General features: G+C 35.0%; 1 protein-coding gene across 1 annotated transcript; it reads right to left on the reverse strand.

Moving 5' to 3' along the window:
• Positions 1-4,498: 4,498 nt before the first annotated feature.
• LOC110806690 (glutamyl-tRNA (Gln) amidotransferase subunit A (DUF620)) lies at positions 4,499-7,402 on the reverse strand. Its single transcript, XM_022031609.2, has 3 exons — positions 6,784-7,402; positions 5,424-5,771; positions 4,499-5,302 (listed from the first exon to the last, which is right to left on the reverse strand). The coding sequence occupies exons 1-3, from the start codon at positions 7,261-7,263 to the stop codon at positions 4,679-4,681; spliced, it is 1,452 nt and encodes a 483-aa protein (XP_021887301.1). The 5' UTR covers positions 7,264-7,402; the 3' UTR covers positions 4,499-4,678.
• Between the last annotated feature and the right edge of the window lie 4,434 nt (positions 7,403-11,836).

Raw genomic sequence — 11,836 nt, forward strand, 5'->3', positions numbered from 1 at the left:
TGGTCGGGACTGCTGACCGGGCCTGCTGACGTGGCTGCCGACGTGACTTTTTTTTTTTTCGGTCCGGACGCTACACTCATATCGGACGGGATATGGGGACGGCTCGATTCACCTTCATACCGAACGGGATATTGAGGGATGGTATTTTTGGCGCTCATACCAAACCGCGTATAGGGATGACTGGTTAGTTGATAAGTTTTGTTATGGGTTCACGCATAGTGGGATATCCCTGTGGACCCTCAGGAATACTAGTAAGCAAATAAAAAGAGAAAGTTGTTGTTCTGGTTAATTGAATATGAGATTATGATGTTGTTTGTGTTATTACCTCTATAGATTGGTTTTAAAAATCTCGCTACAATAAGTATGCAATAAATGATTTTATTTATGATAAATGAATTTATTTAATTTAAGAGCTCTATTAGTTGTTTTTATTATTTTCACCAATCTTCATTTCTATATCGATGAGTAGTGTGATATTTTTATTGAGCTACTGTAGCTCACCCTTTCATTAACTATTTCATATCAAAAAAACTAAAATACAGATCCCGATCAACAACGGGGTTGTAAATAGTTCACCACCTGAACTCCTTTCAAAGGCTAATGAAGGTTGTCCTATGACACATAATTGCTTACTTTTCATTTATTTCTTGATTTTTCACTTGTTCTTTTAGAATGGTATTCTCGTATCCCTATTGGGTATTCTAACTTATTATGTAATGAATGTAAACCCTAACTCTATTATTTCGCTTCCGCATTCAATTTATAATTTATTTTCTTTTAAGTTTATAATCGTTACACACATGTTTTATTTATATTTGTTAGGAATTTATAGAATTAATATATAATTCACAAACAAAAATAATTTTTCAATATATCTTTTATCTATATAAAAATATTTTCCAACATATATAGTCACATTATCAAATAATAAACTATATAAAAACATTTACGACATAAATTTCTCTTGTAAAATTCTAAACTTTTGAAGAAAAAATCAACAACAAAATTCATTCTTCTTCACATGAATCACATAAGAACTTCAACGAGAAAGAGAGAATAATTTCTCTTTTACTTGCGCTCTAACGTTATGTTAGATAATAGTAACTAACTATTTATCTGATATACTGTATTAACTGTTAGACAGTTATCACTACTAATTAATAATTAATTATTATTAATTTAAACCGGATCCACCTGATTAATTTCAACAATATATGTCCATTATATTATTTATTCTTCTTTATTATTTATTTGATAACATAATAGTATTAATTACATGAGAAAAAAAAAAAAACTAATCCAAATGCCTTTGTAATAACCCAATGATTAGATTTATTTTAATTTATAAATCAAATTTAAAATTCAATTTTTTTTTCAAAAAATGTAATTTTTTTCCCATGAATGTTTTAGTCCCAATATTTATAATTATTTTTATACAAATTATTGAGAAAATTAATATTAGCATTCAAAAACCGATCGATAGTATATAATTATATATAAAAAAAAGCTAGAGAAAATATTACCCCATCAATTATTTTATTTTAGAAACAAAAATTAAGTAGAATAAAGAATTATATATTATTTGTTTTTTTATAAGTAATATTTTGTCAATTAGTGTGAAAATATTTTACAAAAAAAAAAAAGCAATTAGGGAAAAGGAGAAAAGAAATTGCATGTTTTAATGGTTTGTAGTGAATGAGTTGAATGTAGATGGTCCAATTAATCTATCTAGTAATAATTACACACCCCAATCATAGATTCATACTTTGCACCAACCAAGATAGCCTATGGTTTCTAATTAATGATGGTAAAAAATATAATTTTTTTAAATAAAAAATTTAATAAAATGGTAATTTAACACTAAAAATTTTGATATATTGTATTAATTAATTATATATATATATAATAAGTCATATATTGTTGAACTTGTATTATCTTATTATTTTAAATTAGTACTTAATTTAATAGTTAATATATTATTTTATGTGCAAAAAATTATACATTCGAGTCAAATTGAACTCTTTTGTACATTCTCGTTTGAAGGTTATTATATATGTGTATATTTTAATTGATGAATATATTTTTTATCCGTTAAAGATATATATTTATCAAATATAAGTATATGTATCCTAATTTAGATTATTTAAAAAAAATAGTAAGATTAACTAATGGTTTGAATACCAATTTTTACCAAAAACATGTAAATTTCCAATCATGTGAACAATTGTGGTGCATTTACTCTACAAATTAATGCAGGATCTTTCCCCCCCCATCCATTAAATGGGAGAATTAAGAGCTAGGGTTTGCACTTTTGTTATTTGACTCTTGGGTTCATCTAACATTAATGTGGAAATGAAAGTGGAAATGAAAACTGAAATCAAAGCTCTCTGCTGCAAATCCAATTGGGTTTTCATGGAAACTCCCAAGGCAGTGTTTGGATGAGAGGGAATTGGTTAGTTCCCAGACATTAACTCAGGTAAGTTTCAATTTGACAATACTTTACATTAGAGTTCACAATCCTTGCAGGCAGGTATATTAAATACAGCTCTTTACATATATGGGTGAACTGTATATGTATGTTTTATATACATGCACATGTAGGCTTTGTTCTGAATGAGACAAACAATGCCTACCCCTCCTCATCAATGGGGGAACTTGACCTTTCAGGGGACACCATTATGATGATGAAACACAACAAATCAGAGAGAAAAAGAAATGGAAATAATGGTGTTTCAGAATGACACTGCCCTTCTAAATTCTAAATCAAGTAAAAAAGTTCATGGTCAAAATTTTCATTCATTTGTTTATAAAGATTACTTCAGTGGAAATGATCTAATTGGTTCTACTATTTTATGTCTTAACCCTAAAATGAAGTTTTAAAAAATCACTATTATTTTTATATATGTTATCTGGGTAGTAAGTGTCTTCTTACCCCAATCGAACAAACTATTGGTTTACAGTATTAAATGGTAATTTTAGGGTTATGGCACCAACCCTCTCATCCTAGAGTACTTGCTTGTCCTAAAAGAGAAAAGAAAGAGAGCAAATGGAAACACCCAAAAGTGGGGTAAAGGACTAAATAAGTGATGGCAGTTTCTGCTACAAGGAGGTAAAATAAAATATGTATGTGTGTGTGTGTGTGTGTGGAATAATCGATAAAACAAAACAGCCAAGGAAAATGGAAAGAAGGTGAGAGAGTCACATGGATGTTGGGTGACTTTAACCCCGTGCCTAGCTGTAATCATATATATTCACACACATAGGGGTTTTGCCCTAAACGATGCCAACCCTACTTCATAAACTAACCCCCCATAATAATTTATTCATATATGTATATATGTATGTGTGGATAAAGAATACTCATGGGTTTTGGTCAGATAAAGTGGTCTTACGCTTAAAAAATAAGTGTGTATTTCAAAAGCTGCAGGCAAAGGATAGAGAGACCCCACAAGGAAACCTCCTTAGTCCTCTAATTCCATTGGAGGAGCAGGTAAGACCAAAGGGTTTAAAGGGCATCAGTACTGCTGCTTAATTTTCAAACACCAAGCCTAGATGCTGTCATGCACCCACACCAGAAAAAAAAAAATATATAAAAAGTTCTAATACACATGGAGATGGTGACTGGGTCAACAAAGAGAATCCAAACAAGCTTATCAATTCAAAAAGCTAAATAAATGGGTTGAATAGGTAAATTGCTTACCTGATAAGCATTCTATTCTCAACCTCTGAAAATTTTGAGATCAAACGGTCCATCACTGCAATTCTACCATGACAAGAAAGAAGGTTTACAATACAAAAGATAATCACTGCAGTTCTACCAAGATGCAAAAGAGAGTTCATAATACAAGAGATAATCTTACACCGTAAAATAATAGAATTTACTTGTTCTTTATATCTTAAAGAAAAGCATTCAAGAAAGTCAAAATGCACAATTCACTGAACTAAGAACATAAAGATCAATATACTGATCTATGTATTTATGAGCACTCAACATCTTAATGGACATAGTTTTTTTTTTCCCTTTTCTTTACATCATTTTTCTTATCCAGAACACTGTCCAGCCACTGCTCCAGTACAAAAAAGAACATCATGAAGACATTACAGTCAAAGGCAAGCGAGTGAAGAAAGTACTTCAATTCCCTTGTTCACCCGGCTGTTGCCATTTACATTCCTTCTCCTTCCCAAACCCATAAACAACCTTTAAATCAAATAACCACGCAAAAATAACACAAGGTTTAACAGTAAAAGTAACAAAATCAGACATTAGCGTCAATCTCACCCCTAACAAACAGCAGCTACCATTTTTTACTGCTGTTGCCATGATCACTGAAGCAAAAGATAATTAGTAGAATCATAAAACGTTAATGGTTCTACTGTATGACGACTTCACTACTCCCTAAAACCATGGAAGGTAAACGAAAAATTAACCTCCATTTGCTCCAATCCCTAAATGGAATACCAAGCTCCAACCCCACGGCTGGATTCTGCAATACGAGTATAAATTCACCACGGCCATGTTTGAGCCTGTGAATGATTATGCTGGTATTTACAGATTAACAGAGGCATACCCCAAAATAAAAAAATTTAGCCTGACTCCTACTCTGTAACTTCTACCGGGTTAGTCAAGTAATATGAACTATCAATATAGACAATTGCCCTGGTCTGGTCCTATCATATGTTAGAGTTCCGTCTTCCAGATCATGTTATCAGTGCCAGCACTATGATCTTTCTCCAGTGCTGCAACTTTTGCCCGATGTGCAGCCAATGCGATCCCACTCTTCCCTTTTTCATCTTGAGGGAGTTCACAGGCTTCACTTATGGATCCTGTTCTTAAGTCAGCCGGGGGGATAAAACAGTCTACTGAAAGGCCAGGAATATTAAATGCAACCTCTTCGATTGTCCAGGCTTCTTCCATCTTTGTTTTCGTATGACTCATTGCCACCTCACCAAATCTGAAAAGTGTCACAACAGAACGTCCTGTGTGTGCTATCATGATCCCTTCGACAGGTCTGTAATCTTCAAGGAATGAATTGATTGTTGTTTCCCAGTAAACTGCATCGCCACCATTAGATTGGATTCTGGTCAGATGTGAATCCTCCATGTGGACAAGAAGTCCAGTCTTCTGGCTGAAGTAGCCGAACAATACATGCCTTATGATCTCTGCAGGGCCTTCGCTCCTTGCTCTTAGTGTTTGAGGATCTGCACAGAGTTTCAGAATGAAGCAATCCTCACCATTAATGTTCTTCTCCCCAATACAGCGCGCATTGGCAAACATACTAGCTGTATTTCTCGGATCAAGGCCCTGAAATCAAACAACAAGCAAACCTCAAGTCCCCTAGAAAAATTGCAAGGACAACTAAAGAGTTATCAGAATTTGAGCAAGTGAAATGACGAGGGCACAGCAATTGGAGAGCAAACTTCACCTGGAGTGCTCGACGCAAGGGTCTAACAGGCCCTTTCGCTGTGTGGGCACCAAGCCAAGGTGTATGCCTCCAGACAAGCTTGCCATTGCAGCCAGCGTGAACCTTACTCCCACCAACAGCGAGCTCAACATACCACATGTCTGGATTCATTTGCCAGAGAACAAACCCACCTGATTCTGAGGTCCTCGAGGAATGCCTATTCTTAACTGTTCTAGTGGCAGTTTCAAATTCTGAAGCTACCATTTTCAGCTTACCCATGGCATAGGCATTTCGAATGGAGTTCTGCAGTTTCTGGCCACCGGAAGCAGCTGTGTACTGCTGCAATATGTACTGGGCAGAGGAAGTTTCCTGTAAAATTCCAACCATGGAAAATGAAACCCAACTTCAATCTGTTTTCCAAAATCCACTCCATTTATAACTTTAAATCAAAGAAAAACCCATAAAGTGATCAATGGAAATTTCATCCCATCTGTACTCTGGTGTCTGCATTTGCCGAAGGAACTCACATTTTCTATAGCTAATTTCTTCAGTCTATAATGCAAACTACAATTTTTTTGGCTCCTACTGTCTCTAGATCACAGAGAACCTGTTAGTTTCTGAGAAAATACAGGGATAATGGGTGGGAAGGTAAATCTAAAATAATATCCAGTAAGCTGGGATGAAGGAAAAAACCGTACTTCAGGTGAGAATAGTTATATACATCGTTTTCCCAACAACCAAATATACAGTTGACCCAATAAAGAAAAATGAATAGGTAAAAGAACAGACCCATTTGATGTACAGGAAACTTGTAAAGCAAAATATTAAACAAATTCAGACATGGAAACACAATATTTATTTAAGATTCAACGTGTCTGTTGATTTCTCCAAATCTAAGCAGAACACAAAAGGATTTCATAAATTATTAATTCAATTCTAAACTACCAAAAACCGTAAGAAACACGCTAGAAGCTTTTTTCCATCACATCAAAAGAAAATAAAATAAAAGGAGGACTTAAACCGCCATTCTTTTTAGTAAATCAAATCCAAACAAGCTCCTTACTCATGACGACAGCTTGACAAGAACATCAACCAGAAGAAGAAATAATAAATCAAACCAGAGAGCTTCAAAGAATACTCGGCAAAAACAAGAGAAGACAGAGAAATCGAATCACGAATTTCGTGGTAAATTAAGTTAACCTAGTTTTTTCTTTACCCTGAACTGGTGATAATACCACCAAGAATAATGGAAAACGGAAGAGGCAAAAAGCTTTGCAGTGAAAAAAAAAACAACAAAAAGAAACGAACCGGCACACACGTACAGTATATGAAAGTATACAGAGCGACAGAGAAAGGAGAAGGGTATAGAAGATGAACTGACAATGGGAGTGTCCTTAATGCTCAGGTGAGGCAGAGGGTCGGTGCTGCTGACATGAATAGGGGCGAGAGGTGCGCCCATGACACCAAGCAACAATCTCAGATCAGACCTCTTACAAGCCATGGCGGTCACCGATGGAGTCCTCGATAACTGGCCCTTAACCCACTGGCCCAGACCTGATCCACTCCGTTTCGAATCCCCGATTTCACCTCCATCCGGATCCGGACCTTCCATCAACGGCGCCAACGTTTCCCCTACCGGCCTCAGACTCCCGGATCTCGCAATCAATAGCTCCGGTTGCGCCACGTAATAGTTGTAGTTATAGTTGTTGCTGCTGCTGCAGCTGCTATGTTTCTTCCTCCGGAGCAGTCCCGACATCGGAGACGCCGTTCGGGCCGGACTGTTGGCCCGAGAACGCGACGGAGAAAGCCCACGCACTACTTCTTCCTTGAGAGCAGAGAAGAAACCCTGTTTTTTCTCCATTTTCCTCTCTGCACAACAAAAACAAAGAGTTGAACGGCAATGGCGGAAACAGATACGAAAGCGAGAAACTCTCTGATTTTCTAGAGATTGCAGTCAAGAGAGAGACGAGAACGCGAGTAACGGTCTCTTCATAGAGCTCACTGTAAGCTGTAGAGCAAATAAGCAATAGTGTGAAACTAAGTTGCAGACTACGACTGGGGAGAGAGAAAGAGAGGGAGAAAGGGAGGCTGTATTAGTTGATGGTTTTAGAGTGAGAAAAAGTGGTGATATATACATGTATATATATATACACACTGAGAAAATGAAGACGACACTTTTTTTAGAGAGAGAAAACAAAAAAGGCGAAAACTAATCAAGTGATTTTACTATTTCGGGCCATCCTTTAATTAATTTATTAATATTTAAATTTTATTTTAATTATATTTTTATATAACTTAAATTAAAAAAAATTAAAATTACCATTAAATTTATTTATTTACATAATTATAAATGTTTATAAACATATATATATATATCAAATTTCATATATATTTTCACAAATATTCATTTACATTAATTTATATAATTAATTTTGATTTATTTATTAAAAAATATTCTCAATTTAATATTTTTATCTAATTTAACCAAATATATAATACTTATATTATAATTAAAAAATTCGTAAATAAATATTTAATATTTTATTTTAAGATAATCAAAACTTTTAATATTCTTTCTAACTAATTATTAATGCCCTTTTTAAAGTTAAATACGAATATAAAATATTAATTTTTTAAATTATATATTTTTTAACCCGTAAATTTTTCTTCATTATTAAGATAAGTATGCATTAGGAATACACTTTTAAATTATTTTCATAGTATGATTTTGAAATTCATACTAATTAATTTTTAATTAGCGCATAAAATTAACAAATTCATATACATGTTTAAGAATAAAATGCAACAAATATATATAAATAAATAATTTTAATGTGAGAAAAAATTTGAAATTTAATTATTTTTTAAAAATAAAAACTAATATATATATAATTTTTAGAGGTAGATAATTGATAAATTGAATTTTATTAGTTAATTTTTTTTTTTAAATACAATACATATTAATTTTATTCTAAATTAAAATTAACATTAAAAAATTTTATAATAAGAATTTCACATCTCGAGAAGGAAATAATGAAAATGATTAGAAGGTGAGGCTAATAATAATAATAATAATAATAGAGATGGTGGGTCCAGAATTAAATAGGATGATGTTGTTGACCATGGCCCTCGTTTGACTCAACCATGCTCGCTCCCATTGCAACAAAGAAATTGCACGTGTGCCACATTACCTCCATACTTTTAACATTTTTTTAAAAAAAATTTAATATTCAAATTATTTTAAAATAAAGTAATATTTATTGAGTGTAGTAAAATATTTTACACGATTTTTTCATACTTCTTTTAGAAAATAGGTTCATAAATATTTTTTTTTTAATTGTAAAAACATTTTCTTGGTTAATTTCTTATTAAGAAATTAATTTTTTTAAAATAATTTCAAAGTGACATTTTTTAAATTAATTCATATTGAATTAACTTTTGCGTGTTGAAATTAAATTTCTTTTTAATTGAATTTAAAGATAATTTTTTTCATATGTATTGACATATTTATGATAACAACGAATTCTCTATCTTTGTGTGGATGTCGTGCCTTAAATTTTAAGAATTCAATAAAAAATTACTGCGAGACAAGTTATTTATTATTACGATAAGTATTAAGTGAAAATGCAGTGATGTATGCAGATGATGTATCATAATAAATCGGTGGGCTTGAACTTTATTCCTACACGACTCAATCGGTTCGATCATATATTTACCGTCTATTTTTATTATTAAATTATTTGACAACGTGAAATTATAAAAAAGTCTTGTCCTCTCTCTTTATCTGTCAAATAGATGGAAGCGCGGAAGCCTTTAGAATCCCCTCCCGTCAAAATTAAATTTTCATGATCACTAGCTAATATGCTTTTATTACGTGTAAGGACTAGAAACAAAAAAAGAAAAGAAAAAAAAAATAAATTTCTAATAGGTAGGAAACGACGTCGTTTTAAAGAGGAGAAAAACGACGTTGTTTTGAAAGAAAAAAAAAACGACGTCGTTTTGGGATGAAGGAAAACGACGTCGTTTTGGGTAGGCTAGCAGGGTATAAAGGGAGGTCGGGAAAGGGAGAAGAGAAATAAAAAAAAAAGAAAAAAAGAGAGAAAATGAGGGAAAGAAGTGAGCGGAGAAGAAGAAGGGAAGGAAAGTTCCATAAGAAGAGAGGAGAGAGTCGGAGCGAAGGGGAGCGAGAAGGGAGAGGGAAGGAGGCCGTGGACGGACGACACGACCGACAGAAAGAAGGAAGATGGAAACGGGAGGTACGGTGAAAATTTGAGTTGTTTGGTGTGGTGTGTGTGTGGTGAGTTTTTGTTGCAGGTTGCGGAGTCGGTAATGGCACGACGAAGTTGAGTGGTGAAGGTAGGCAGTAAAGCGTGGGGTTATTCCGCACGTTCGCGGAGGAGACCGGGGGAAGAAATGAAAGTATGGCGGTGTTGGAGGCGTACGGGGAGCCGTGGGGGAAAAATGGGGGTGGTGCGGGTAGAACAGAGTGAGGAAGATGTGAGAGGACAATCTAGGGAGCGCGGGTTGGAGAAAAACCCGAGATGACAGAAAGAGGTGTGTGCGTGGGTGGAGGAGTGGAGGGAGTCGCTAATAGGAGGCGATGTATTTTCCCGAAGTGCACGGTGGTAAGGGCGTGTGTATGGAGTGAGACGGTGCAAGCCGAGAGGTTAACCGCCCTAGGTAGGCAAAAGTGTAGAGGAAACGGGAGGAGGCAGAAGGATAGGGGAAGTGGTACGTAGGGGGCGGTAGGAGAGCGAAGGGGGCTGGAAGGTACGGTAGAGGGGACTAGGAATCAGGATTTGAGGGGGTTCGAATGAGAGAAGAGGGGTAATATGAACAGTAGGGGTTAGTAAGTTAGAAAAGGGGGGGGGGGGGGGGGAATAGTGTAGAGCACTTGGGATTAGCATGGTGTAAGGGTAGATGGGAGCGTGCGGTTTAGGATGGGAGATTTGGAGCACGTTGGTGGGGGTGGTGTGAGCCGCCGATGTTGGTGGCGTGAGGAGATGATATGTGTGTGTGTGTGGCCTAACAAGGTCGAGAGGTGTAGGAGAGCGTATGAGTCACCGGTGTTGGTGACGGGAGGTGGAAATGCTTGTGTGTGTGCGTGGCCCAACGAGGTCAAGAGTTGGAGGAGTGAGTATGAGTCGCCGATGTTGGTGACGCGAGATGATGGTACTTGTGTGTGTGTGTGGCCTCTTTAGGTCGAGAGGTGGAAGAGTGAGTATGAGTCGCCGATGTTGGTGACGCGAGATGATGGTACTTGTGTGTGTGCGTGGCCTATTTAGGTCGAGAGGTGGAGGAGTGGATATGAGTCGCCGATATTGGTGACGTGGAATGAAGGTGTTTGTGTGTGTGTGTGGCCTCATGAGGTCGGGCGATGGGGGAAAGAGTATGAGTCGCCGATGTTGGTGACGTGAGTTAATGGGTGGTTGTTGTGTGGGTGTGGTTGCTTGACTGTACTGTTTCCTTGGGGTAGGACCTTGATGATTAGTGTAGGGAGGGGGGTTATGAGTTGTTTTGGGTTGGGTAAAATAAATGCATATAGACATTTATGAAAATTCATGTCACTGTATACTGCACCTACAACTTGATTTTTATCGTATTGAGTTATGTAAACTCACTTCTCATCATTCACAGGTGGAATAAGAACGGAGTCGGGATCCGAGCGGCTGGTAACGGAGCCCCGTCGGTAGTGCCATAGGGCATAAGTTTTGTTTGTGATTTAAAGTAGTTTTGAAAAGGTGTCTTAGTTTGAGTATTGAACTTCTAGAAATGTTTGATAATGTGTTACTATGTGTTGTAGAGGTGGAGATGTATGTACAGTTGATTTGGAGCAATGAATGTGGACAAGTTTCTCTTATGCATGGTTGGAATGATATGGGATTTGTGTGTTGAGTCGTACGAGTGCTTTATCTTATACTATTAGAAGGAAAAAAAAAACGGGGTGTTACATTACGTGTCTTTATTCATTCGTGGTTTGATATTACGGTGTCATAAGTATAACGGAACAACATTAATCCATCCTAAATTTGGTGGTTAAATTCTACTACAATGACAGATTATAGTAGATGTCTTGCGAAAAATTTAACTCAAGTTATAACACAAATTTTTAAAAATAAATAAAAAATAATATTAAGCAATTAACCAAATTAATAAAAATAATAAACATGTTCATCATTGTTATTAATTTATTAACTTAATTAATTACTAAACGAATTTTAAACTATATTTAAAATACCCAAACATGTCATAACAATTTAAACTATTCATATTAAAATTATAATTACAATTTCTTCAGATATATATATATTATTAATTTAAATTAATTGACATAAATTATGTCTCTATTGGAAAAGAAAAAGGAAAAACACGTTATAAAAAAAAAATCACAAGTAAAATAATAATTTTAAATAGACTTTTTAGATCCAAAAAAT

This window comes from Carica papaya, chromosome 6 (genome assembly GCF_054855325.1).
Source record: "Carica papaya isolate Zhongbai chromosome 6, ASM5485532v1, whole genome shotgun sequence".
Classification (NCBI taxonomy): domain Eukaryota; kingdom Viridiplantae; phylum Streptophyta; class Magnoliopsida; order Brassicales; family Caricaceae; genus Carica; species Carica papaya.

What these genes read in the sequence shown, in the direction of transcription:
- LOC110806690 (XM_022031609.2), bottom strand. Translation starts at nt 7,263, where the DNA reads ATGGAGAAAAAACAGGGTTTCTTCTCTGCTCTCAAGGAAGAAGTAGTG. An exon ending in GCATTAAGGACACTCCCATT is followed by an intron (nt 5,772 to 6,783) that starts GTCAGTTCATCT and finishes GGAATTTTACAG; the next exon opens with GAAACTTCCTCTGCCCAGTA. An exon ending in CCTTGCGTCGAGCACTCCAG is followed by an intron (nt 5,303 to 5,423) that starts GTGAAGTTTGCT and finishes GTTTGATTTCAG; the next exon opens with GGCCTTGATCCGAGAAATAC.